Source organism: Kwoniella europaea, chromosome 2, assembly GCF_036810445.1.
Source record: "Kwoniella europaea PYCC6329 chromosome 2, complete sequence".
Lineage (NCBI taxonomy): Eukaryota > Fungi > Basidiomycota > Tremellomycetes > Tremellales > Cryptococcaceae > Kwoniella > Kwoniella europaea.
In genome coordinates, this window is record NC_089488.1 from 1,114,543 (window position 1) to 1,142,222 (window position 27,680).

Consider the following 27,680-nt stretch of genomic DNA (forward strand, 5'->3'; position numbering starts at 1 on the left):
TCGGACATCCTTTCTATGTTTCTGTCACCGCATGTCCGTGAAGTCCACCAGCTCTATATGCACTCATGGCAATATGGTATATCTCTCGAGATAGATAGACAACATCGAAAAATCACCGTGTTGTACAAAAATGCCTCTACCATTCTTCCTTCAACCACTACTTTTAGTGGCATATTACCAAGAGCAAATAGCGCAATACATCGCAAGCTGGTATCAACGAAGCAATGAACAGTGAGTCACATTCAGTCCCCACATTTCAGCTGAAAGCTAAATTCTGTCCAAGATTGTTTGGGCCCTTGGAACAGTTGGTGGCCGCGATAGTCATCCTTGGACTAGGTGAGTGAGGCTGCTTCTCATAGAATACTATAAGATCTTCAGTTGACAACCGGCTACAGCGATGCAAGCTCCTCCGCCATTTTGGACACCTCCGGTACTCCCACCGATCATCATGAATGATACAGATATACCTCCACCAGCCCTTAGTCCGGGGCTAATACCCGAACGACATCTGGCAACAATATCAACAGGAAATGTTCTTCTCAATAGGATTCACGAACACCTTCCAGCATGGCTTCAAATCAGTCCAATCAATATAGCCATTGTCCTGCTTGCGGTTAACCTAGGTATTATGATGATGGGTGATGATCTGAGAAGGAGATTGAAGGAGTCTTGGGATCTCTTCTGGCCACCATGGCAAGATCGTCGTAAAGCTGGATCTACTTCTAATCCACAAGTAATATTCAATAATCCCGAAAGATCTTCGAGCGATACCAGTAAAAAGCCTGAGTTGGAAAACGCAAGAGAGGCCAAAGCTCCCACTGCAGACCCGTCCAGATCTGCTTCAGCGGATAAGACGAAAGGATCTGAAGGTGCCACACCAGCTTCGAAAGTGGTTAAGAATGATGAACGGCCTAAAGCAGGATCGGGATTGACTGAGTCTGAAAAGGCTCGAAAGGCCAAAGACTTGCAGTCGGACAAGGATAGAACCATTGTTGAGCCTGAGTGAGTCATAATTTCTGCAACTAGTTGTTAGACCAGGCTGATATCCTATGCAATAGTGCTCAAGATAAAGGCAAAAGTCGAATGGAAGGTGAAAGGCCTGGAAAGTCAAATTCTGCTTCCGGAAGTACACCAGCGTCTTCAGATAAGACAGACAGAAAGCTGAAGGATCCTACTGACAGAATGAGGCCACAAACTCTTGGTGATCATGATAGTAAAGACAAAGCTAAAGACTCGTCTCAATCCGATACCGATAACGTTTCCAGAACCACTTCGGCTTCATCACGATCCACCACCGGTAGTGGTACAGATACAGAAGATGATCCATTGATGTCAGGCGATTATCGCCCCCTCAAATCAGTACTGAAAAAATCAAAAAAGAAACCTAAACAAAGTAAGAATATCCATCATAATTTCTTTATGACCATGCGAGGATATCGACCTTCTCTTATTCCTTTCCCACATGGATTTCACCCTAAGCCTTCAAGTCCGAGGAATACACTGTGGTGGGATAATGTACCAAGGACTGCGGACCATATTATGGCGTTGCCAAGAGTACCCAAGGAGCCTGAAAGCAAAGATGAAGACGAGGATAAGAGAGAGAAGAAGATGGGTAAGGAGAAGGAGAAGGGTGAAGATAAGAACAAGGTTACAGATAAAGAAAGCAAGGGCAAGAGTGCGAGTGATGAGAAGAAACAAGGCAATGCTAGTACCAGCGAAAAGGATAAAGATAAAGAACGAGCCAAAGCGAAGGCCGAGGCTGAAGCTAAAGCTAAAGCCGCTGCTCAAAAGGAAGCTGAATTGAAAGCTACAGCCAAAGCAGCCTCTGGCTCTTCTTCACGGCCTGATCATGCCGTAAGAGTACCTGTCGATCCAAAGATGCGAGTTTTTTCTTTATTCTATCTAATGTATCTCGAGTACTGACATAAGATCTGATTCTGAACTTTCCAGCCAAAAAGCTACCTATCTAAGCCAGGGTATTTTAAGTATTCTACTATATTACTGTAAGTGACTTTCCCCACTGCATGTGATCATCACTGACGACATGGACTACAACGCAGTGAACCCTCAACTCGGTTTTCTACTTCTCACTTTCTTCGTATGGCAGTATATCAATTCTCATAACGATCTGATCCTATCTCTTCGAGGGTCGAACTTAACCAGTTCTTCGTCATCCTCACCCAGCTCAAGCAGAGTACCAAGTTCGATTTCCGCCACGAGCAGTACGCCGTTACCCGACCATGGTAGAGGGTCTACTGAGAGTTCTCAGAATCGAATAGAGCAGAGAAGATCGCCGAGCTTGAGAAATTGATCAAGAAGCTCCGATCATTACCTGAAATGTTACCGGAGCATAAAGAGAAATTACAAAGGGCTATGGTCATGCGTAAACAACTCATTGATGAAGATCCACCAGCATCCAGTAAAGCACATTTAGAAGGTAATAGTGATACAACACCAAAGAAGAAGGATGGTGAGGCAGTAGAACGTGGGAAAGAGAAAGAGAAAGTAGATGTTGATGTTGATGAATTAGAGAAAAAAGCAAAAGAGATGGACGATTATGTGATGAAATATCGATCGATCGAGAACCCAGATGAAGAACAGAGATCGAAACTTGGCAAAGCGGAAGAGAGGAGAAAAGCCCTCTGGAAGCAGGTCAGGATTTTGAAAGGTAATGAACCTGCTTCGATGATGCCATCCACTCCCCGGAATGAAAAAGAAGATGCAAGCCCGCGATCGAAAGAGAGTCGGGAGGTCGACGACTTGGAGAAGAAAGCAAGACAATTGGACGAATATGTTATGAAATATCGAAATATTGAAAATCCAACGTATGAACAGACAGCCAAACTTGCCAAAGTAGACGAGAGGCGTAAGGAGATATGGAGTCAGGTTAGAAAGTTGAAAGGGAATGAACCTAATTCGCTCATGCCTAAATCCACCGAAGAGAAACAGCAAGAACTGAGAAGGAAAATCAAAGAGATCGAAGCGTATATTATGAAATATAACAAAGTGAAAGGTCCGTCCGATGAATTGGAAGAAAAGGTAATCATGGCAGAATCCAGACGAAGAGCTTTGAAGAAGGAACTCTTAAATCTGGTAGAAAAAGCCAATGTCGGTAGTAGTGGGTTGACTGTTGATGAGAAAGAATCTCTAGCTCGACCGGAGAGCTAGTAAGATGATCGAGTGTCTTGTACACTGTAATGTGTAAGGGAGTGTGCATGTATATTATGTATTCTACTACAATCTACCAAAATCTCAAATAAAATAAAACAACAGATGAATAAAATAAAACAACAGATGTGAAGATATTTACAGAAACCTTATTAAAATGAATATATGAGAATAGATTGACAAGCAAGATTATTTATAGTGTTTCAACATTGAAAGGTTCACAGTACTGTGAATCATAGAACACGTGAGACAAGAAGTTGAATCAAGAACGACAAAACAAAAGTCCCAGGAAGAGTAGGCGATTATGCATCACCGAAGATTCTCATATCTCTGTGATTCCTTCTTCTTCCCGCTGGAGCCGAACAAGTTCCAGTGACAGTGACTGTTTTAGTTACAGTGACAGCTCCACTTGGGCCTGAGCTAGCCGAGGAAGAAGTGACCTTGGCTGATGCGGAAGAAGCTGAAGCGCTTGACGAGACCGGTGGACTGCTGCCGCCGGGTAAGGTAAGGTTGAAGGTCGATATAGTGATTTGCGGTCCACCACAGAACTGTTGTGTGTTACCTATATCACGTTGTATCAGAATCAGCATCACCTGGGATCATCTCTTTAGAAGAAACATTGAGGAAAGTAAGATTGAGCGTACCTTTACATGGGGTATTGCATTGGTTTTGAGGGTAAGGTATACCACCACCGTTTTGCCAAGAACTACCACACATACAAGTTCTACCAAATTCGATAGCGGCCAAAGTCTGCTTCTGGGCAGTACAATAGTTCTTACACCATTCGACAGTCATGGAATCGTAGTTGATATAAGCGGCGGTCAGAGCGTGACCTGTACCACCTTCTCTTCTACAACCGATGTATTGAGGATCGCTTACACCCGGATGGTTTACAGTTGTAGCTGAAGGGTTTCGGAATAATTCAAGTTTACCATTACCACCGCAGGTCTTGGTTGAATCACCGCCGCATGGGGAGTTACAGTTGGAATCGGCATAGTGGTATGCTGCGGGGTCAAGATCTGTTCCGCAGACACAATACTGTCCCGAAAGCTAGCAAGTACTGTACGTCAGCTTAAAACACATGTACGACGATGTCATGAACTCACAAGACCAGCGTATTGGCTACCCCACTCAGCACAAGTGGATTGACATCTATTAAGAATGATATAGTCAGGAGGAGAATGCTGGTGCTAATGTCGAGGTTTGGACTCACTTTGCTTGGGTCATAGCGGCATCGGAATATTGAAAGGAATTGACAAGTGAAGTGGAACCACCGATACAACCTTGTCTAGTCCAGGTGTTAGGCGGACTAGAGGTGTTCGTAAGGTAGGATGGACCAGAATATGTCAAAGAACCATCGGTACCTTTTAGGCTGTTAGGAATGGAAGGGTTGGGTACAGAAGGGTTACAAGCAGGTTTGGAACCCGATGACCCTATCATGCGATGTCAGCTCATGCATGTGGCGATATGTTGGTGTGGGTAACTCACATGGAAGGTTACATCCTGGAAGAGCACCGATGGGCTTGAAATCTTCATATGACTCTAAGACTCCTCGAGACGGTTGACAGCTTTGAGCGGTTCCCAAGTTCATGTACATAGCCAATGTAGGACAAGCAGTCATTGTCCTGTTGCATTGATACGATACCCGTCAGTATAAGACAGGCAGATAAAGGACTGGTTGTCACTCACATATCACCGCTGAGACAATCAGGATCATTCAAGGCCTTCTCGAGAACATCAGTGTCCCAACCATTCACCTAGGGCGTAGTCAAAGCAAAGTCAGCCACCTGTGTGCTGTGGCGAAGAATGGTATACTCACGAAATCTGCATGGAGACCAAAACCCTGTGAGGTTTTGGGGTCAGTCATGAAACTTGATTTGCGGAAATGTATATGCTTACAGTGGTATCACCGTTAGCCCAAATAAGTTTGTTTCTCAATGGAACTCCAGGTCGGTAAGCGTAGGTCTGCCATGTATACTCAAGCATGATACCTGGGATTCGAACGGGATGACTTAAGGACAATGCGTCAGCTTGGATTCGATATGAAGCAGGTTCATGGCATGATTGCACTCACGATACCGGGCAGACACCGAACTGAAGGTTATCCGTGTATTTCATGTGAGAGCCATCTGCTTTGTACAAGTTGACACCATCCCAACTAGAATGATGTTCACAGAGTCAGCGTATTATTCAGCTCCTGTAGGAATAGGCTCACCAAGTTGGGAATCTGACAGTAGTGACAAGACCTTGAGGACAATCAATGTCGAAGTTGAAATCGGGACCGCCCTATATGAAAGTAAGTGGGTTTCGAGCACGTACAGTATCTTTTACAGAGGATGAGTCGGTACTTACAGTATCCCCATTAGGAGTTGAAAAGTGGTTCTTCAGACAGATAAAATTGATAGCGCCAGTAGGCAGACCAGTCTCAGCATACGATTTGGCATTGAGGTTTCCCGTAAGCATACGCAAGCCTGGTGGGAATGCTCTAACGGGTTCATCGGGTTTCTATATATACCATTCACTCAGCATCGAATTCAGTCGTTTGTAGTAGCAATAGAGCTAAGCTTACATTTCTGTGAAGGAAGTAGTAGAATCTTGTACCAGCTTTCAAAGGTACGTATGTACTGTTCTCTCTCCAGAAAAGTTGAGGCATCCAATCTATTGAGTCCTCTTCGTCAGCTAAATATTGGAAGGTGTAGGAAGGAGGAGAGAGAAAACTCACAGTTACTTTTATCGGCCTGAACAGCTGCAGTAGAGCACGAAGCACCATTATATTCATCGTAGTTGTAATTGGCACCGAAGGCACTTCCACCAACGATACGATGTAAATGAGAAGCTACACCATTTGGGTTGACGACCGGGTCGAGTCTTTCAGTGGCAAGAGGATAGAGGTTGTCCAAGTGCCATGCGGCGAGTCCGGGATCAGGAGCTGCTGAAGTGTGGCCGATGTAAGCCAATATTGAGAGAAGACCTAAAGTAACCTTCATTGTGTTTGTTGAGTGGCCAGGCGTTATCGATGCTTGAGGTGTTTACTGATTATACTGAACTTCGAGAATCGAAGAAGTTTCCGTTGTACTGAAAAAGAGAGGGGAATTGTCTTCTGAGATCGACGCCTTTTAAAGACAGGATCTCCAGGATGGTCCGCACTCTACAATACCCATTTCTGTTGCTATTTTCGCCAAGTTGACTCATGAATGTTTACTTGGTTCACCGTATGGCGATGCACCTTTTGCTGTCAAACTTTCAGACATGACTGAAATAAGCTTTTGATTCTTCAATCTTGGGTCGTGTTCTTGGTACGATATCTTGAACCACCAGAGATGTCAAACCGCAGCTATCGAATGTACAGAAACTCATGTGAGGATTGAGAGAATTCAATGTTCTCAAGGGTTTGAGCGGTCTCTCGAAACTATAGTGTATACAAAGTTACAAACACCAATTCGCATCCGGTAGGAATGCGTTTCTTATTGTCAGATTTGATGAGCCACCAGATAAGGTTAGAAAGACATGAGGTTGCATATATTTAGCGTTTCTTCTCAAGCCCCACTTTGATAAGTCCCACAGGAACTCATTCATTAACTGGTTAGGCACCCGCTTGTTTGTTTGTCCCAATCCGCTTCTTCTGACCTCCCGCAATAGACGAACAACTCCAGATATATACATCAACATCTCAAATTAGTATCGGGTGACATCGTCAACAGCCAAGGATAGGGTCGAGCGGTGTCGATTCAACTGGTTGGGTGTCAAGCACAACGTCTGTGATAGGGTGAGAAGCGGTAAAAATCACCCGTGCGTCCGACACAAATGGAACTTTGTGGATCTTGGTCACGGTGTTTCATAAATTGTTTCCTTGGTCATATTGTGGAAGTACGTTCTGATTCAGTTTCATGATAAGGTTGATGCTAAATGGATTCGCTTGTTGTTTACCACATGTCTGACTGTAGTGCGACGTGATGTCATTTCTTGCCTTTAGGGCTAGTATCCGTATGTCTCGTATGTTTCTCTAGCCACTCTAAAGCCCAAGACCAAAGATCCGAAATAATTCGAAGCCAGAACGTGCTTATACGTGAGCAAGCCGTCATTGAATGGATATAACCGCGCGAGAACACGCATTGGCAGTCTCCTGGGAATAGCACCCAGCTAGATACTCGCTTTATGGACAAGCGTTCCGATTTAGGGTTCCAGGGAAGTTCAGGTGACATTCCATCTGAGAAATAAGAAAGCAGATCTGTTAGCCGTTTGAAGGATATACAGTACATTGACATGTGAAGTGCCGAAAATGCAAAGGATGATATGACATATGTGTTATGCGTTTAATATGTTTTGTCGAGGTAACTATGCTGATAATGTGATGATATCTGATTAGAGGGTGGCTGTTTGCGATGTCAGCCCTTACGGCCGGCCACCGTATCGTTCATTCATCGCTGCACGGACATTTGTGCCCGTACTAGGACCGGTGTTACCAGGTCGATTGGGTTTCTACGGAGCAGGAACGAGAACGTAAGCAAAGCTTGTAGAAGGTTCAAAGCAACTGGATACTTACTTTCTTCTTTTTGATGAATAAAACGTCCTCTGCAGGCCGTTGAGGCGGCGGGGGCGGAGGGGGACCTGTAGGTTGGGGAGGTCGCGAAGGGGGAGTGGGCATACCATTGGTAACGTTGTGTCCAGGACGGGGACCAGTTGGCATAGCCTTCGAGTCTGATGATGCGCCATGACCATTAGTAACACCAGGCTTTGCCACTGGAACAGGTACAGGGACCGATCGTGGAGCAGTCGGAATTGGTTGCTTCGATGAAGGCACATTGCCTGATTCAAATTCCGAAGAATCTGAAACTTTCCTCTTCTTTTCTTCTTTGACACCATCCATGCTTGCTTTTCTCTTGATGGAGGTCATCTCGGCGGCGAGCACCTTGGGTGGCAACAAGCTGTCAGGGGAAGGCGGTATAGTTGAGACAGATCTTGACTTTCCATCTGATAGACGATCCTTCTTCTTTTTCTTGGCTGGTGGAGGATCGAGAGCTTCTGGACCGAAAGTAGAAGAAGTATACTATGTACAGCAATCAGTCAGTGATGAGTTCTAACGGAATATGAAGCAGAATGGATGATAGGGGATCGAGCCCAGTATATTCAAATGGAAAGCAGTGCATGAGGAAAGCTGATGTAAGAAGTCATAGAGATGAGTTGACTCACATTGATATAGAAACCTCTCTCCCTTGCATCCCCAACAATGATCTTCCATCTCTCATCACTCCTCTCCAGGGTTGGTCCATTCCCAAAAACGAACAAAGAGCTCTTGGCACGAGTCAAAGCGACGTTCATACGTCTCGCATCTTTCAAGAAACCAATTGTACGTATATTCGGACCGGAACGAACGCATGATAGAATGATGATATCCTTCTCTTGACCCTGGAAACCATCGACAGTATTGAAGCTGTATCATTGGAGGTCAGTCTGCGCCTAGATCTGACTTCGATTCGAGAAACGAGTTAGGTGAGCACGGATGTATGATGACTCACTCGATAGTCTCCAAAATCTGAGAACCAAACGCTTCCGTAAACTTCCTTTTCAATTCCCACAATTGTTCCTTATACATCGAAATCACACCTATTCTCATTGTCAAATCGATCTTCATGCCGAAATCCGAATTCAGTCTTCTATAGAGATCAACAGCAGCTAGAGCCTCTTCAGTGTTTTTGGTGGAAGTACCAGCTTTGATTTCATTTCCATTCACATTGAAGAACCTATATGGTCCGAAAACATTACGTTGATGCCATATCGCAGCTGTTTTCTTGGCCATGTCAGGTCCGTCCTTCAATTGGCCATTATAGAAGACTTTGGATGGCAATTCGGATATATAAGGGTGCATTCGGTATTGAATACTGCACTCAAAAGTCATCACCATTTCGTATAAATTTTGGTTTTTTCGGTTGGTACTTACCTCAGGAGAGATACTTGGGAAGAATTGTGTTTGGTCATTCGAACAAAAAGTGATTCGTTGTAATGATATCTATCTGCTTCCACACTGAAGGTCGTAGGCGGTAATTGGTTAGGGTCTATTCGCAAACAGATATCCGTCAGCGGCTAACCTTGTCTGGCTGCATAATAACCGCTTGACTCACCTCCTACCATGATACACCTCTTACAACCATATTTCAGGGGGATCAAACAACTCATCTCTATAGCCTGAGCAGCTTCATCGATAATGACAGTCTCGAATGTATGCGCAGAAAGAGTATCTTGCCCTGCTCCAGACAAAGTAGCGCAGATAATGTCCGCTTCATTCAGGATCTGTTCCTTAGCTGCTCGTCTAGCACCATCCAAATGTCTAGTTGCATCACGAGCAGCATCTTTAGCTCTTGAGGATGCTTGACCAAGCTGAGTACGTCTGGTGACCAAAGCTTGATATTCAGTTTCGACGATCTTACGTTTCTCATCGTGGTTTTGGACTAAACGGAGCTGTTCTTGCTTATCTTTGATCTGCTGTTTGACCGAATCTAGTTCACCTTGAATCCTGGAGTATTCGCTCCCACCATCTTTTCCAACTGTCTCAGCGTTCACTCTAGCTTCTACCAGACTATCAAGCGAGACATCCTTGACGGCTATGTTCACTGATGAATCGATACCAATTCGGACTATAGTGGGACTCAATCGAATACCTTCGGAGCCTGGTACACCCAGGATTAGACGTTTACACACTTCGTCGATGGCTGCATTGGAAGGAGCACAGACGAGAAGCTTAGGCTTGGGTGGAGGCCGACCATCAATTGACATCGGAGTCCTTCGCTCAGACATCCATTTGCCGACTAGACCACTAATGGTTTTGGTCTTACCTGTACCAGGAGGACTATACAAATAATATGACGTAAGCATAATATTCAGTTATCATATCAGACGAATGACTTACCCTTGGATAAGAGCAAAACCTTTGACATGTGATGCGCCCAATATAGCCCTAGCTTGTGGTTCATTGACATCATACGATTTCATTGCGTCTTCGATATCGTCAAGAGCTAACTTGGGCATTGGTGCGGTCCGACCAGCTAAAGCATCTTGCAACAGAGACGAATCGTAGAACGGGAGCCCTTTCAGAGCCGCAAATTCTCGAACGGCAGTACTGAGCCTGTTTCACGGAACAGATATTAGTATATAGCATAAAAAAGAGCTACGAATCCACTTACGAAAGATGTTTCCTCAGTTGCCATTTCGATCTTCCCGACAACTCTTTCTGGTCCATACTAGCCAATATCTTGATCTTGATCGCGATTTCTTTAGGTTTCCTCTTATACGCTTGAACTTTAGCGAAGATGGCATTTGGGTTCCCAGGTTGTCGAAGAGTAACTACATCCGTCTCATTAACGTAGAAATCCCCACCTGGTCCTACGACAGTCAAGTCAATTTCTATAAAATCATCTTCGTACTGCCTCGATGAGACTTCTACGGGAACCGGCAATCCAGTCGTATTTGATCCTTCTTTGTTGCATTGAGACCACAGTTCCTGTAGGTACAACGGAAGCATGACTTGCTCATACTGCTTCGCACTACCGAATGTTGTAGGAACATTTCTCATGTTTGATAATTCATTGGCATATTTCGGTCCGTGAGGTGCGATCGAACCTGAATGATCCGGATTCCATGATAGTACATATCGATAGAGAGGATTGAGATCGGGTTTCAATCTCATCTTAGTCGCATGGGCACGAGCTCTTCTTTCTTCATTACGACGAAGTATCTCATTGGTGTCGGAACCAATGATTTTGATGGATCTTTTCTCGACTGGTTTAATCTGTGGTATGGGTTTCTGCTTGGCTACCAGATTGGTCATAGCTCCTTTCTCGTCGTCGGACGACTCGGATGCACTGGATCCACTATCAACTGGTTCTACCACTTTAGGTCTTGATCCAGTATACGCACCAAGACCAGTACCCAAAGCTGAAGCAGCAGGAAGTCTTGGTACAACACCACCGATGTCTGTTCTCTTCCTTTCCGAGATGGATTGGGTGTGTTGCATCTTCATTTCTCGCATGAACTTTGATGTGAAAGAAGTGGCAGTTTTGGGTACAGGCACAGGTTTGTGCGTGAGGTTGACATGAAGTTTGTTGGAGGGTATCTGGGGTCGAGCAGATGTAGATAGCTTGGGTGGTGCGGATCCTCGTGAGATCGTTGGTTTCCCATCTTTGGCAGAAATCTTCGCTCGCTTCTCGATGATGTCCAGGTCTGTGGCTGAGAGATTACTGAGGAAGTCGTCATCGAAGTCATCAATGTCGCTGCTCTTTGGTGCTGGCGCGACTGATTTAGGCTTCTCTTTGGCTGGAGGTGTTTTACCGGAAGCTTTCATCATTTCTTCGAAAGCATTGCGCATGACAGGTTTGGCTTTCGGCTTTGAAGCTTCAGGTTCCGGAGTTGCCGTACCAGCCGATACTTGCTTGACGAATTGGATCTCATCTGTATCGGCCAGATTAAATGGTGCTAACAGGTCAGATAACTCGGATAATCGATCGTCGGTCAACCGACTCGTATAACTCCGTGATGCTTTTCGACAGAATTTATCTATTTCTTGTAACGTTTTTTCGAGTGATGGGTTTCTGGAAAGGTCGGTGGAAGATCGAGCGATCCGACCGAGAATTGTCTTGATGAGCTGGTGCGTCTGGAAAAGCGTTTCGACGCTATCGACTGGCATTAGTACAACCTTACAGACTGATGTATTTGACTTACTCCGTAAGTCTCAGCCAGAGTATTAGGTCCGTCAAGATCATCTCAAGCTGTCTCGTCATCTTCTTCCCAACCGAGGTGACCTTGACTGGTGATGATGACCCTTCTTCTAGCTTCCAGCTTCCAGACTGTCCTAGCACAGCTCCCTCAAAAGCTCTGATGTGATCTGTCATTTGTCTGCCGAAAATTAGAGCATCTCGCATCCAATCTATCATGACTTCATTCTCGAACAGGGGTGCCCAATCCAAGGTCCGCTTGAAGATGAGTGCTAGAGAGGTGGTCATAAGGTGCCATAATTCTTCTATGCGTTTGGCCATACTTTTGCCTTCAGCAAAACTGCTTAAGAAATCGGTAGTTTGTAAAAGAGCTTCGGATGATCCAGAACCAGTGCATAAAGCCTCTAACACATCGTGAAAACATCGGACCAGCCATTTGGCCAGTGAGCATGATTCAGGCGTGATACTGGCCGTTTGGATGAAAGTGCGTAAGAAGTCTGTTAATCCGTCCATCGCCATATCTGGATACTGTTGAAGTAAAGCTCGGAAACAATCCGCTCGATCATCGACATCTTCAAAAGATTGCTGGATTAGCGTGATGATGGGTGTATGGACCTCATCATCGGGTGACAATAGTAGTATAGTGACGGCTTTCGGTACGCCCTCTTGTGTCCAGAGCCATTTGACGATATCGGGATTTGCTTGCATAGCCAATGATTCAATTGCTCTGGGGAAAGATTCTCGACTTCCTCTGATTGTTACATTGACGGATCGTATGGTGTCCACCCATTCTTCCTTTTTCAGCACCTCCTCAAGACCCTCATATTTCCATGAATTCTGCCTATCTATAACCTCTAGATGAGCAAAAGGGGCGATGGACTTGAGTATAATGGCAGCTCCAGATACGTCCGTCGGAGACAGTGCTTCATACGCCATGCTCCATAGTTCTTTCTTGATAGAAGCATGCGGTAAACGCTCGATGCGGGTCGCAGGTGGAACGTCCCCTTTACTACGCTTTTTCTTCTGCAATCGCTTCTTCTCAGTATGTGAAGCAGTCGCCATAGCTAAAACGCTCCGTATGGCAGACTCCCCGTCTGATATAAAACATGTGGCGATGAGGTTACAGGCGGAACTACGTGCATGTGACCATACGGGAAGAGGGTGATTCTTGTGTCGAAGGGCTACTGTTGTGATAAAAGTCGAATGAAGATCGATCGTTGAGTTGAGCACGACAGCAAGGGCGACGTCATCGGTGGATAGAGCTTGGTATACCTTCATCAAGGCCTGCATGCGTAGTTAGCTAGCTACCCCCATCAACTGTTGATGTCCAAACTCACCTCGCAGCCAGCCAATGCAGCAGCAGCTCTTAGACCTCCTGATAGACGAGTATGTTGCATCTCCTGGAAGGCGAAGTTCATGGTAATCGCTAAAGCCTCTGAGAATCCGCCTGACTTCTTTTCATCCTTCACTGTTGCCGAAGTTCTCTCAGCATCGACTAAAGAGACTAAGAAATCGCTTGTCCAATCTATCGGTCCATTGCTCTCCTTCTTCTTTCCTTTTCCCTTATCTATTCTCGTAACTGCGTCGTTTACAGTCAGATCTATGGTATCAGGGACATCGGGATAGTGTCGTTCGAGAAGAACTTGGAAAGCAGGATTTGAGCGAATTTCCGAGAAGAGGGTGTGAGAGAGTTCGGGAGATGGATCGAATGACCAGATATGTCTGTTGGGACCGATTTCAAGCAGGGTAGAAAAGCAGGACAATAGTTCAGGAAAGTCTACCACCAAATATCAGTATTACATTCATGGCATTCAAATGCCAATCGTGAACTTACAAGGTACATCACTTCCGAGTAATGTGCTGAGAGCAGACATCAATCCTCGTCCTTTTCTCCCCTTTGGATCTTCCTCTAATTGACCACCCAGTAAACCCTTTTCTATCGTTTGATCGTGTAATACCCTGTCTCTCAGAAGTGCTTCTACCATCTTCCATCTGTCTCCTTCATCTATTTCTACTTTCCCGTTATACAGTTCTTGGATCTCATATCCGATGCCAAGCGAACACCAATCGCTAAAAGATACAGGTCGGCGAGAGGCTGGTGGGAGTTGTGACAACGCCCATTTCTTTCGGCCTTCGGTAGGTGAAGAGAGCAATTTGATCAATAGAGGTGATAATCCCATGGACGTTATTGAGGATGAAGTCGAATTGGAAGAAACAGCTTCGTCAATCGAGGAGGATATTCCAGTATCATTATGATCATTGAGCAGGGACGGTTCGCCCAATAGAAGCTGGATGACTGGACGATCAAGCGTGTACAGGGTTGGTATGGACGAAGAGGAGGATCCATAAGCTGTTTTAGTAGCATCTCCAACATGATTGAGGATTAGAGCCGATTGCCATCGATCAACAGCTGCGAAAAAGTTGATTCTGACATGAGGTGGCCATTTGGATAGATATCTGCGTGTCAAGTATAAGCTTAGACTCGCTCTCCTGTTATACCGTCACAAGAAAGTGAAGTGAACTCACTTCGATCCCAGTGTCCGTCTTGCTCCCCCAAAAGCTCTCGCACATCCTTCACATCCCAACAGAATCTCTTCCAACCTATCAACCCATGCTTTCGAAGTTCCTTGCCGTTGAAAAGCAAACAAGAAGATGAGGTATGTAGCCGATTCCCTATGTAGAGCGGATTTCGCCTTGTCGCAATACCAGTGTGTTTCCTTCTGTTCACTGGAGGTTGGAGTGGAAGTGGGAACGAGGTATCGATAAACTGGTAACAGATCGCTATCTGATGGTTTCTCTTGACTGGCTGCTCGCGATTTCAAAACGGCCCCCACCTCTTTAGCGAGGATTGGGTCGTCCGACATTGCTTATATCTGTATATAAATCATTCGAAGTGATTCGAATGCCTGTGTTGTACTCGGCTGTCGACTTATCTGGTGGATAAAGGAGTAGGGCTAAGTGCAGTAGTAGTTAACACAGTGATGAAAGATGGGAGCGATAGATGGTCACAACATTGAGCAAACAGTTTAAAATTGGGATTGGATCGTGGATATTTCCGTCGGAAGCAGCGACCAGGTGAGTCAACCGATGACTGACGCGATCATCTGTTGAACATCGGACCTTTCGTCAACATTAGTTAGAACGTTGCACCATCTCTTCTTCCGTACATCAACATCCACAGCTATACAGGTGTCGGGTCATGCAAGATCAAAAAGATGTAGAGCTCACATCACTGACATGTAGAATAGCAAGATGCTCGACTGACGTACAATGGAAAACGCTCATCAATCCATACCTCGACGACATAGCCGAAACACCTAGATTTGCTTGTTGACATCTAAATCGTTTCAAATCGATCTGTTCGATGGTAAAAGATATACAAATTATCCATCAAGTGTATTTTGTAAGTCATCTGGCCTGCGAAATACTATCTAGAGCTACTCAAAATGGATTGACCAATAACAGGTTCTATCTTAATAAGCCTCCTATGCAATCCAAATATGGAATCTGAATCAAGCTTCAACAATTGACTAAACCAGTCGAGATCTCAATAAGCCCATTTAGGTCATATCTATATTGAAATACGATTTCTGCTTTGAGAGCTATACGAGATGTGAAGATATAAAAACCGCTCTCGATAATATTTGTCTTCCCATTTCTTCATTCTTCACTTCACTTCAGTCTAAGTTTACTTTCACTTCATTCTTCGCTCTTCCGATTTTTACATCTTACATTTTACATTCACTTTTCGCTCATCTTTCTTTATACTTTATCCATCACATTCTAGCCGGGTGCTCTGATTTTTTTACTTTTACTTTTACTTTTACTTTCTCTTCGACAGAGCACTATCATTCTTTTTTCACTTTTAATTTTAAAACCTAGACCTTACCTTTTTTCAACCAGGTTCAAAAGCAATTAACGAATAAAAACAAGATGTTCACTCTTACATCTACTTCTATCCTCTTTTCCATCCTCTCTACCCTCGTTCAAGCGGCACCTTTACCTATGCCAGCTGTAAAGGTATATCCCCTCCCTCACCTTGAAACAAAAACCGTTGGAGAAAGCTGATTTTCATTTGATATGGTTGGTTGGGTGGGAAATAGCAATCAGAACAACTCGCTTCTCGATTTTATAATCACCCCGGGACCGATACCATCTTTCCCCACCAAACTCCATGCTGGCAAGATGGTCTCCAAGGCATCCTAAGCGATGACAATATCTGTGTACTTGCTGCACTCGATATCAACCAATCACAGAACGGCCGATACGTTCCTGCTACTCCTTATCGCACAGGTTACGTACGACAAGGTCAACCTTGTACGTTGAATGGTCAACCTGGTTTCTGGCAAGATGCAATTTGTGTTCTTGTAAGTTTCATGATTCTCTCTCCCAAAGTCAAAATCGGTCGTTTCGGTTCAATATTGATCTCAGATATACTGGTACGTAGGCAAACCTTGATATCGATTTGCAAAAGAAAGATTTCATTCCATTTGGATATCAAGGAGGACAGGAGTGCTGGTTAGATGGCAGAAGAGGTTATTTCACTCAAGATGGGTTATGTGATCTGGTGAGTGTTTATCATCCACAATATTGGGCATATCGTACTGTATGTGACATGATTTTAGCTGATGACATTTGCAATGGATATCCAGATCGATCTCAACGTCATCGCCGATGTGACTGATGGATCGGCCAGATTCCCCACCGCTGTACCATTCGCCAATGCTAATGATCCATGTTGGGTAGATGGTAAACAAGGTTTCTGGCAGAACGATCTCTGCGTTTTGGTGAGCCTGTTCGCACTTTCCATACTTGAATGGTCTCAAGCTAACATCCATCTGGATCAGGCCGATCTCAACATCGCCAAGCGATACACCACTTCCAACGGTCTGGTATCAGATGTACTCGTGAGTCTAGCATGCTCAAGTCATTCCACACATCCGATCAATACATATCTAATCTTGCTGTCATTTCATCACAGGAGACTCTCACAGGGTACGAAGATTGTTATGACTGCCCTCCAGGCCTTCCCACCCGTCACGCCGTCCTCCCCACCAACGAGATCGTCGATGCCGATGCTATAGTCGATGTCGACCACCTTAACAGGCGAAATGGTTTACTTCACAATGCACCAGATGGCAACGAGCTTGATGGTGCGACTAGAACAATCACTCAACTGTTAGATCACTCGATTACCAAAAAAAGAGGCCTTGACCTTCTCGGAGGTGGCGGGGACGATCGAACGAAATATGTCAATACTTATTATCCTAATGGATATGTCCAACCGGAATACGTGCCAGTTATCGACAATACTTTAGCTGAAATTGATGCTCAGGTTAATATCGATGATGAACCTTATTACGGTACCAACTATCCCCATTATCTCAATGGCAACCAAAATGGTCCATTAGGACTGGGATTGAAAAGGGATATTTTAGGTAATGTTTCAAACAATCTCAACGTCCTTTCATCCCTTGGATCAGTGTTAGATAAACCCCACCACCAACCCACCGGTGGATCGGGATATTACCGAACAACAAATGGACAAGTTATTCCATTCGGTGAAACCTCAGATATACTTGCTGAAGTAGATGCAGCAGTAAACATCGATGGGCTCGAAAATGATGGATATGCTCCATACACCTATACTAAAGACGGTAGAAGGATCTATGGTGAATTTATCCCTTCCTACGCTGGGCATCATGGTCTATTGAATAAGAGGAACCTTGGTGGATTAAGTGGTGTTGACGGTTTAGGATTGAACAAGGATGGTTCTTTCCCTGAAGGTTTAGCTATCGTCCCTCAAGTAGGTGATTTACTGGGTGCTGGAAAAGGTGATAACACCGATATACTTAAAGGTACAAATGGTTTAAATCATATCTTGTAAGAAAGATCTTATCTTAATTGAATAGGATTACTTGACTTGTTAGATTTGATTATACTGTGATTGTAGATACCATTTGATACCTTTATACCATATGAGATGTTACCCTTGTTGCGCCCAAACGAAGATGGCTACGTATCATATACTGATACACATATTTTGCATGTGTGCGCTTAAAGGTACAACAACAAATCAAGTAAAACTACAATTTTCATGAGATCATAGAATCATTTCCATTCTTCCAAAGCAAACGCCAACATACTCCAACCATCCTCCTCTCCTTCCGACCCCATCGCAAGCATATCAATTCCTTCCCTGATCTGTCTAACAAGATCATCCAAATCTTTATCCATCTTATTCATCCTCTCACCAAGACTGAGCTCAACGAAAGATATCGATGCTTCTTTCACTACTTCACCCTCTTCATCTTCATCTGACGAAATGTCATGCATCTTTTTCTTTCGTCTGTTCCGCGGTCTCCTACGTGTCACAAATTCCTCTAGGGGATTATACTTAGAAGGTGTTTGTACCATGTATGATGTATAGCATTCCCACAGTAAATGAGTTAGATCGAATATATTTTGGATATTCTCGTATATCTCGGAAGTTGATGAATGAAGGAAAGCGTAATTTCGCATTTTTCGAGTACTGCAATACCAAGTACCATCAAGTTCGATGTTAGGTCAACTTTCCAATCAACAATCGAGACTATATTTCAGCTCGTACACTCACTGTTGCAATTCAAGTGATATCATCGATTTCAGACTTGTCATCTCACTCAACTTTCTTCTGAAGTCTGTGTTCTGCACTTCTATGATGCGATCAGTAAGCCAGATGTAGACAGTACTACATCAAGCAGATCGACAAATCAGCCACTTCCAGTCCCTGCAACACAATGGAAGTTTTGAATAACTTACTTGATGAACCATGATAGCTTTTGCCTCATCATCCACATTGCCCTAATCTCCCTTTCCCCATCGTACGACCTCTTAACAACGAGCTCTCGATCATGTTCCTTGGTTTGAATCAAGAGATATCGCGCCATACGCAATTGCAGAAGGAAAGTAAACACCTCTGCTCGTAATTCGATCGATGTCGATGAGAATAGTTGTGATAGAGGGAATGGAACCTATCCCACCGGAAAAAAATCAGCCATCACGACCAATATGTATGTGAGCAGAACAAACGAATCTGCATACCTCATAATTCACTCGAAGTATCTCTAAAGCTCTTGGTCCTACGAGCGCACCTGACGATCGAATAGTTCGTATACGTATAGCAGAGGGGTTCATCCATCCAGCCTGCTTCTCCTCCACGATAGTTCGGAACGTGCTGGTAAGTGTTTGGAAATCTATCCATTTGGCGTTGGCAGACACCTTGAAATAAAAGGTTAGCTCATGCAATTTGCAAGTGTGAGTTTCACAGGTTTAGAGCCAATGAGAGAAACTTCAACCCAAAGGAATATCCCATTCGAATCCTCAATGATGAATGTATATGACAATTGATGGACTCACCTTATCAAACAATACTTTACTCCAACCATCCAAAACATCATACCCTCTATGATATATCACTCCCTCAATCGCATCAAGATGATCCTCCAATCCACATTCTTCATCAAGTACCCTTCTAAGGTGGAACTGAAGCAATTGACATATCGGCATCAAATAACCTGATATCTTCTCGACTACATTCACACCTTCTGGCCTTTTGGAACGTTCTTTATTCGGGGAAGGGAAGTCCAATCGCAACAACTCTCGTAGATCCTGCCAATCTTCCACCGTACCCATCCCAACCAATAAACTTTTCAACAATCCTCTCGCTTTTCCAGCCTCTAAGATCATCTCACCTAATTCCTCGCCTATCCATTCAGGCCATCCATATTCATCAACTACATACCCACATTCGTAGAAATCCTCATCGGCCCAGCTGACATCTCTATCTCTTTTGATGAAGAACTCATCTTCCAATGCTCGTTCAGTCCCTTCATCGATCGAGGTCGTATACGCCTCTTCGGTATCGGTGAATGATGAGGGGATAGGCATACCGTGTTGGATCCATATTCTTAGCATTTCCCAGGAAGGTGTTGCAGTTTGTATGAAGATATCAGATAGAGTATTGAATTGCTCGTTGAATGCAGAATGATCGAACGTATTGATAGTTGTGAGAATGAGGTTTAGAAGGATCGTCGAGTTGTTGGAATGAGGTATGAACGATGCCAGTAAGTCTAGGACCACCGAATAACGTCTGTCAAGTGCTAGCAGGAGCGAAGAGGGTGTGGAAGCTGATGAAGGTCTGTCTACTTGGGATGATGTCGAAGCTTTATGAATGCCCTGTATGAAAGAGCATTCCAATTCGGATAACCATAAAACAAAATCTGATAATATAGTATGACAAACTCCTGCGAAAGCTTGTTGGGTCTTATTGGGTCCTTTTGGCTTGTTGTTAGCTTGACTTGAGCGATTGGTTGAAAATATTTGATTTGGCTGAAGGGTCTCCAGGATGAATTTCCTGATCGAAGCAGCTTGATTCGCATATTTTTGGAAGGCGATGAGAATGTCACCCAAGCTGCCTGAAGACAGATGATTGACTTGTGGGTGATTTGGTATAACCTGATACATTGCAAAGTTAGTGAAAGCAATGGGAAGAGTAATGTAGACGATGATTTACAGAGCAAATACCTTTGTCCGAGAATTGAAATACAACTCCTGATCGTCCGGAAAGAGCGAATAGTATCTCTCGCTGCAGCTGAGTCGATGTTATAGCCTATCGTCGATTGATTAGAACTCATCGGAATAGCTCGATCAGGTTGAGGACTGACTTACTTTATCGGTCACTGGTCTATTCGGAATCGCTTTTGCAGCTAACGAGGCAGTGCTTGACTCTATAAAGACATCAGCATCAGTGATAGTATGTCCAGTGTTTGAAGTGAATAGCGAAACGTACGAGTGACAAGATCCCTCCATCCGTATGACCCTTCCTTAATTACATGAACGATTTCAGGTCTGTTCCAATACCCATCTTTCAACCCTCTAACCACCTCCAAAGCTTCCTCCCTTCTATCTTCTTCAAGCCGTTTTCTCCTATTCTCATTGTCCCTCCTTCTTTGCGCTCGAATAGCCGCTGAGCTAGGCGTCTTGACATAATCTTCTTCAGAACTACCCTCAGAGTCTGAATCTTCAGAAAGAAAATCCCCGTCATATTCATTTTCAGAATCTGTCCATCCCGATAAGACTTCTTCGTCCCATATTTCACCAGGATCAAATGGTTCAGAATCCATTATTTCCTTGTACAATATCTGATCTGCTATTGGCCCTGATGGGGTAGTACGATGCAAATAGGAGTAGGCGAACTCATTGGTTTGCAAAGTAGGTTTATCGGAAAGGTTCAGCTAAGTCATTCCAACATTTACAGTCAGAAACGATCTTCAGAAGAAAGAACAAAGATGGAAGGTTGATAGTACTCACCAATAAATGGACATATTGAGGTAAATTACTTATCTTCATCTGTTCATCCCCTTCCCAGCTCCCCTTCCCCTTTTCGCGACATCTCTGTAGGGCTTTGAAATTTTCCTCCAAGGCTGCTGCCAAATCTTCTTGGACACGTATTTTGGCTGTTCGCGATAATCTGCAAGATTTACCTCGCATAATTAGCAATCACAACTAAATAAAAGTAAATACATGTCCGCTCTCAAGGAATTTGTCAGCTTTAGATGAGAACGACATACCCCCGTATAGCATGTTTGACATCCTCCCATTCCTTCCTCGCACCTCCTTGAACATCCGCTCTGATCTCTCTGACTACTCGATTGGTCAAACTGGATGTACCGACTCGATCATCCCCTAGCTCCGGGACTAGTGCACTGACGAGCTGTTGAGCTAAACGCGGTATGGTTGAAGTCGACATGCTTCGCTCTTAACGCATGCTGCGACACTGTGCTGGCAGGAAAAGGAAAGTTAGCGATGCGAGAGTGAAATCGAGGTCGAAAAAGATGTAAGCGTGAACATGACCGATCGACCAAGTACGCGTTTGATTTCGTCCGGCGTACAAGCGACCGAGCAGGTGAAATAGACCCACTCAACGATCACAATCACCCATCGACCATGATATCTATCACATCTATCACGCCCATCTGGGTCTCAATGTAAATGTATATGTATATTGATATGCATATGCATATGTATATGTATATGTATATGTATATGTGTGATCATCTTCTTCCTTCTATGGTCTTCAAGCACTTTCAAATCACGATCTTTCAACTGTCCATCAACACCTACATCTACAATATCTTACCATGTACTCTCCTCCCTTTCCACCATCCTCGCAATAACCATAACCCAATCCCTATTATACCCTGTAGCAAGATTACCTTCAACCACCAACCCAAACTTCCATTCCAACCGTTCTTCCTATCCGTCTGAGACAATCTCTGCTTATTTGAGAGGTCCCTTATATTATCCCTATTGATCGAAGGGTGAGTATGATCCACCCTAGGCGAGTTGATCTCATTTACCATCCCCGCCTCTTCGGACTCGTCTCCTAGCGGACGGACATATCCTGATTCAGCGTCGGAATGGGAGGAATGGAGGTCAAGTTTGTGTCGGACGTCAAGAAGGATATCGTATTGCCATTCCTACAGTCGATAAGTAATCAGTATCAGAACATGTGTCGATATGTGCGAGACAGTAAATGAAAGGATGGAAGACAGCAGATATACAAAAGACCGCAGGTCTACAAAAGAATAGTTGGACAGATATGTCGAAACAACGATTGCAAGTCCACTCACCCCTATTGTGGCCATCTCTTGATCCCAAGACTGAATAGACGATCTCATAGCTATAGCCGATTCCAGTAAATTCTTCTGGGAAGTTTCCAGGTGTTCCACTCTTCTTTGCAATTTCTCAAGGTGGGTGCTGACAAAAGCATTAATATATCAGCTTACGGTCGACAAACTCAATTCCGTATCAGGACGCAATCCTTCGCATACTGATTGTCTTTGGTCATGAGCTCGATATGAACCCGTTTCACTCACGAGATAGCAGGATCCAGACTTTCCCCTACAACCTTCGACTTCTTTTTATTCTTATCTTTATCGGACTTTTCAACATTACTAGCGAGTATATCCACCCTTCTATGTAAATGATCTATGGCCTCCAACATCCTCTGTTGTGAATGCGTGAGTATGTCGTCCATCACTTCTGATCCTGTCGAAAATCCATCTTTTGAAGGTTCAACTATATCCGGAGACCTATCTTCTTCTTCTTCCTCATTTGCACCATCATCACTAGTTGCCGTATCCTTCTTTTCAGTGTTTGCTTTGTCGATCTTCTGAGGTGGTACTATTTCTTTCTTCGATTCTTCATTATCTAGATCATGGGGTAAAGGAGGTAAGTCGTGCTTTGGGGGATTTGATTTATCGTATAATCCATCGATACAGACGACTAGTTGGGTGGAAGATATGTCAGCTTGGCCCAGGAGGTCAAGTTCAAACGACAAAAAAAACGAAAGCAGCAACAAGGCAAAATGATGAGGCTCACTTACCATACTGGAAATCATGATCTTTGAAACCATCTTGAAATTCCGATTCCTTAATCGTTTCCAAATTATACAAGAAAGGCATTGGATCAGGATTAACCGGTTCATCAAAGCATCTAGCAGATTTTTGACCTTGATGTTGAGCTTCATCCCAATTTCCTTTAACTTTGAAACCTTCTAAGCCAGCCGCAGCAATTCCATATCCCATATATCTACCTTTCAATCCATTATTCAATATTGTTCCTCCTTTCAATATCGTCTCCGTATCATCTGACCAAACTGTCGAACCTATTCCAATTCCTACTCTGATTGATCTTGATGCAGCATCAATTATATTCTGTTTGACCATCACACCCGAATAATCACCATCGAACGGCGTCTGATCTACTAATAGTATACCAGCCATTGAGGATAAGCTTCTAGCAGTTATGTGATTTGCTAAAACCAAAGTGCCAGGCGAACAATAAATGACTATTGATGCGTCCGTATTGTCGTAAAATGTATTGTCCCTTACGAACGAGTCCCTACAGGCTATTGATAGACCGTCTGCCAAAGGTCTACCAAGTGGTGAAGTTTCGGGATCTTCTCCATCCAAATCAGGATCATATTCTTCACCTACTGGACCAATTTCGTTTTTATCTATCATCGCACCTGTACATTGTAACTTATCTCCTTCTCTTATATGTAGCGCTGTGAACCCTCTGGGATTTTTGATCCAACAATTTTTAACTGATTGACCTTCGTTTCCTCCCAATATGACTAATCCAGCCGCATCGTCCATATTCTTTATCCTACCTAATTTCTTCCTGTTGCCATCAATGATCAAACTTCTTACACCCACTCTTGCACACCGCCTACAATCCCCCTGTATGACTGTAGAAGTCTGTTTACCCTCCACACGCAGTATGGCTCTTTCTGAGCCAGTGGGGTATCCGTATGTGGCTAATTCCTGGTCTGCTGCGGTGAAGACGATCGTCCCAGATAGACGATACAGCTTGCTCGGACAGAGAAATACCTTGGTACCCGGACCTCCGTCGATGAACATCTGGTTTATAGAGTCGTAATCTGCGAAACGGACACATGGCGGTGCGGCTGACACGACGGGCAAGAGGATGGCGAGGAGACATGAGAGGAAAAGGAATGTTAATGAGAGTGAAGGTATCCGCTGATGCAGGTATTGAGGCATGGTTGAGGGATCGAGAGTTGTATGTGAAGCATCGCGACGACGTCGTTTCTTCATCACGTGTTGAGGTGTCTGAGGGGGAGTGGGTGCCGTTTCCCTATGTGAGGATGAGGATGAGGATGAGGTCGGGAAGGAGGATGATGTCGATGGAGAGTTGTACTGTTCCATCGCGAGCGGAGTTTCAGTTCGGTATCTTGCAACCCAGGATCTGTTGGAGCTGCAGCTCTATGCGTCCCACAAATCCAGCGGGCAAATCTCGGAACGAAGACGTCCTGGGCGATATACAAGGCGATGTTGGGAGAGAGGAGTAAATGAGCAATGAACACGGTCGTATCCCCCTTATCGCACTCACACAATGGATCCCAAAAACATTGAGCTCGACGCGAAGCAGAAGCATGGCATCCTTCTATCTCAGGGCGGATTTACCAATGGATCCAATGTAATGAACCAAATAAACCTTAATTTTCACAGCCTAATTAGTCTATTACCCTGATTACGGCCCCATCTACTTCCGAATACGACTCAATCATAATGCCCATTACAAACCCGTCATTGGAATGAAAGATCAAGGAACGGTTTGTGTATGTGTGTGGAGGTGATTCATTCGATAAGTTATTCGATGTCTGTGCATTTGAGCGTTAACTTAGCGATACCTGATACTCGACGACGTTCTCCTTGCAAGGGCCGGATGGTCACCAAGCAACAGTTCAGGCCAGTGAGAACGCAAAATCAGTAAGAATGGGTATATAACCTATGCTCAGTGCCATTCCTCCCCTCTCCCTTGCTGGCTGCTGCTTCGCATTAAGCAGTCAAACCCAACCACTTCCTCAATCAGAATGACCTTCGTCGGTGCGAAAGAAGCTCAAACCCTCAAGGGCTCTGGAGACAATGGCAATGTATCTTCACCTCCTATCGATTCCAGAGAGCCTCACTTGGTATCCGACAATTTTGATATTGACATAGGTAAGTTACCTGCCGCCCCCTCTGTCATTTCGAAAAGCATTTAGCTAATCCACTGAGCGAGTAGTAATCAAAGTACTTAACGCAACGATATTCTCACCAATTTTCGTAATCTTCTTACCAATCACGTTCCTCTCTCAGACCCATTCTGGTCATCCTGCATTTATCTTGTCATGTATATGGACGGGCCTTATTTGCTTTATCGGCAAGTCAGCTCTGCTTTCCTCAGTGTACCTCCATGATTGTCACGACGGTCAGCTGACTGGATTGTCCTGTTTTGTACCATGAACAGGTATATGGAACCATATCGATAGAGTCTATAGATCCGGTGGGACATGGTTGTTCGCTCCTGAGAAACTGAAATGGGATGAACAGATTGTACTGATCACAGGGGGTGAGTGATGTCCGATGATTCAACAGTCCTATCTACAAACCTTAAACAACGAGGACACATTATCAATAGTCAGATGTCGTCCTTGTGGAGGGGCGTACATGCGTGAGAACTATTTGCTGACCCTGTTCATCAATCAGGCGGATCTGGAATTGGCGCCCTCTTAGCTGAGACCTTGGCAATGAGGAATGTATCGGTAGTGGTACTTACCAAAGATCCACCAAAGTTCGAAACTGACAATGGTCAGTCATTCCTCCTCTCAATCATATGGGATGAAATGAGCTGACATCCCTTGATGTGTAGAAAACATATATACGTATATATGTGATGTGTCAGATTATAAATCTGTTGAAGCGGTAGCAGAGAAAGTAAGGGAAGAAGTAAGCCTCTGTACCAGCTATATGACACCTGATAATTCATGATGAGCTGACTTATACATATCCATAGGTTGGAGATCCAACTATCATTGTCAATAACGCAGGAGTAGTCAAAGGTAAATTATTACTGGATCTAACAGAAGAAGATGTGAAAGAGTTAGTGACCCTCCCTGCCGCTTCTCCTGATTTGTTCCCAGCTGACCTTTTCCGGGGATGGAATGATAGTACATTCGGGTCCAACACCCTAGCTCACTTCTGGATATTGAAAGCATTCTTACCGTCTTTGTTGAGGCAGAACCATGGTCATATAATTACCATGTCTAGTGTGATGGGCGTAGTGGGGGCTGCTCAAATGAGTGAGTTTGTTCTTCTTTTTTTTCTCCTCTTTCTCTCTGAAGCTATGCTTTAACAACCCCTCAAAACCAAGCTAAACCGAAGGTCGATCGCTTTTGCTTCTTGTCTTGGGGTCATTATAGCCGACTACTGCGCTAGTAAAGCCGCTTTGATAAGTCTAAATCAATCTTTGAGGTTCGAATTGGATAATCGGTAAGTCGGCTTTTCAGCAAGTGTATGAATCACCTGTTCTCCCAATATACAACAGTAATGGAATAAGATCAACGACCAGTACTCATACTTCTTTGTAACCTATGATAGTTACAGAACCCCGAACATCCGAACTACCCTCCTTCTACCATCGTTCATCTCTACCACATCACTATTCTCCAAAACCGTTCTACCCGCTTCTCGCTTGTTCAATTTCTTCTGTCCACCACTCCAATCTCACCAAGTCGTTAAAGTCATTATCGATAATTTAGATTCTAGGGAAAGTAGGATCATCAGATTACCTTTTTACACCAATCTAGCTAGGGTGATTAATGATTCGGTGGGGGTCGTACCTTCTTGGATGAGGGATCTGTTACAACGTGTGAGTGAGGATGTATCACTTATTTCTATTACAAATGTTTTCAGAGATTGAAAAAGCTAGGATATGTATGAGAATCATGATCGTATTTGTCACTTTAATATCGCTCAATGCTGTGATCAAATTCTCAGCCGGATATGAAAGCTGATTGTACTTTTATATATTTCACGATCAGATTGCAGGTGCGGATCATGCGATGAAGGAATATGGACCTAAACCAGATGCTGTCCAGAGATTAGCGATAGGAAGACAGTCAAGACCAAGCGCAGATTGATTTTAGTCTAGTCTGCCAATTATAAATGTATTGGTATGATTAATGGATTATCCAATATATGCATATCTCAAAGTGAAACTTGCGAATATGTTTCATTAAAACAAGGATGAAGTATCGATCGTACGTGAAATCTGACACTTACTTCTATTCGCTTCTTCGATGTTATACACTAAGAGGAGGATATTCATATGCTGCAATATGACCTTTTCGGGATCATAATGCTGTATATCATACATCAGATTACACATTTATTCTACACATCAAAAGTATCTTTTCCT

At 44.0% G+C, this 27,680-nt stretch overlaps 7 protein-coding genes across 7 annotated transcripts; 3 read left to right on the forward strand and 4 right to left on the reverse strand.

Annotated features, from left to right (window-relative positions):
• Positions 1–130: 130 nt before the first annotated feature.
• On the forward strand, positions 131–3,168 carry V865_006750 (uncharacterized protein; the record flags this gene model as incomplete). Its single annotated transcript, XM_066230507.1, has 7 exons — positions 131–231; positions 284–336; positions 396–1,002; positions 1,059–1,880; positions 1,951–2,003; positions 2,061–2,222; positions 2,270–3,168. The coding sequence occupies 7 exons, from the start codon at positions 131–133 to the stop codon at positions 3,166–3,168; spliced, it is 2,697 nt and encodes an 898-aa protein (XP_066086604.1).
• A 302-nt stretch (positions 3,169–3,470) lies between these two features.
• Positions 3,471–6,155, reverse strand: V865_006751 (uncharacterized protein; the record flags this gene model as incomplete). Its single annotated transcript, XM_066230508.1, has 13 exons — positions 3,471–3,730; positions 3,813–4,218; positions 4,275–4,320; positions 4,382–4,601; positions 4,657–4,793; positions 4,858–4,925; positions 4,988–5,011; positions 5,068–5,179; positions 5,243–5,326; positions 5,384–5,454; positions 5,521–5,673; positions 5,738–5,826; positions 5,891–6,155. 13 exons carry the CDS (start codon positions 6,153–6,155, stop codon positions 3,471–3,473), a joined length of 1,935 nt encoding a protein of 644 aa, XP_066086605.1.
• Positions 6,156–7,560: 1,405 nt separating this feature from the next.
• On the reverse strand, positions 7,561–14,737 carry V865_006752 (uncharacterized protein; the record flags this gene model as incomplete). The annotated part of the gene is made up of 12 exons (XM_066230509.1): positions 7,561–7,647; positions 7,712–8,215; positions 8,359–8,599; positions 8,685–9,047; positions 9,107–9,221; positions 9,288–10,012; positions 10,073–10,288; positions 10,347–11,831; positions 11,881–13,157; positions 13,211–13,650; positions 13,708–14,330; positions 14,400–14,737. The coding sequence occupies 12 exons, from the start codon at positions 14,735–14,737 to the stop codon at positions 7,561–7,563; spliced, it is 6,414 nt and encodes a 2,137-aa protein (XP_066086606.1).
• A 1,069-nt stretch (positions 14,738–15,806) lies between these two features.
• V865_006753 (uncharacterized protein) lies at positions 15,807–17,760 on the forward strand (the record flags this gene model as incomplete). Its single annotated transcript, XM_066230510.1, has 6 exons — positions 15,807–15,893; positions 15,977–16,240; positions 16,321–16,440; positions 16,526–16,660; positions 16,721–16,780; positions 16,855–17,760. The coding sequence occupies 6 exons, from the start codon at positions 15,807–15,809 to the stop codon at positions 17,758–17,760; spliced, it is 1,572 nt and encodes a 523-aa protein (XP_066086607.1).
• A 224-nt stretch (positions 17,761–17,984) lies between these two features.
• V865_006754 (uncharacterized protein) lies at positions 17,985–21,663 on the reverse strand (the record flags this gene model as incomplete). The annotated part of the gene is made up of 10 exons (XM_066230511.1): positions 17,985–18,405; positions 18,490–18,603; positions 18,675–18,886; positions 18,957–19,133; positions 19,272–20,369; positions 20,428–20,523; positions 20,583–20,641; positions 20,704–21,148; positions 21,225–21,384; positions 21,485–21,663. 10 exons carry the CDS (start codon positions 21,661–21,663, stop codon positions 17,985–17,987), a joined length of 2,961 nt encoding a protein of 986 aa, XP_066086608.1.
• A 376-nt stretch (positions 21,664–22,039) lies between these two features.
• Positions 22,040–24,646, reverse strand: V865_006755 (uncharacterized protein; the record flags this gene model as incomplete). The annotated part of the gene is made up of 4 exons (XM_066230512.1): positions 22,040–22,393; positions 22,547–22,673; positions 22,793–23,201; positions 23,302–24,646. 4 exons carry the CDS (start codon positions 24,644–24,646, stop codon positions 22,040–22,042), a joined length of 2,235 nt encoding a protein of 744 aa, XP_066086609.1.
• A 668-nt stretch (positions 24,647–25,314) lies between these two features.
• Positions 25,315–27,402, forward strand: V865_006756 (uncharacterized protein; the record flags this gene model as incomplete). Its single annotated transcript, XM_066230513.1, has 10 exons — positions 25,315–25,441; positions 25,506–25,643; positions 25,731–25,832; positions 25,970–26,071; positions 26,133–26,209; positions 26,277–26,362; positions 26,432–26,562; positions 26,683–26,752; positions 26,861–27,131; positions 27,304–27,402. The coding sequence occupies 10 exons, from the start codon at positions 25,315–25,317 to the stop codon at positions 27,400–27,402; spliced, it is 1,203 nt and encodes a 400-aa protein (XP_066086610.1).
• Positions 27,403–27,680: the final 278 nt, after the last annotated feature.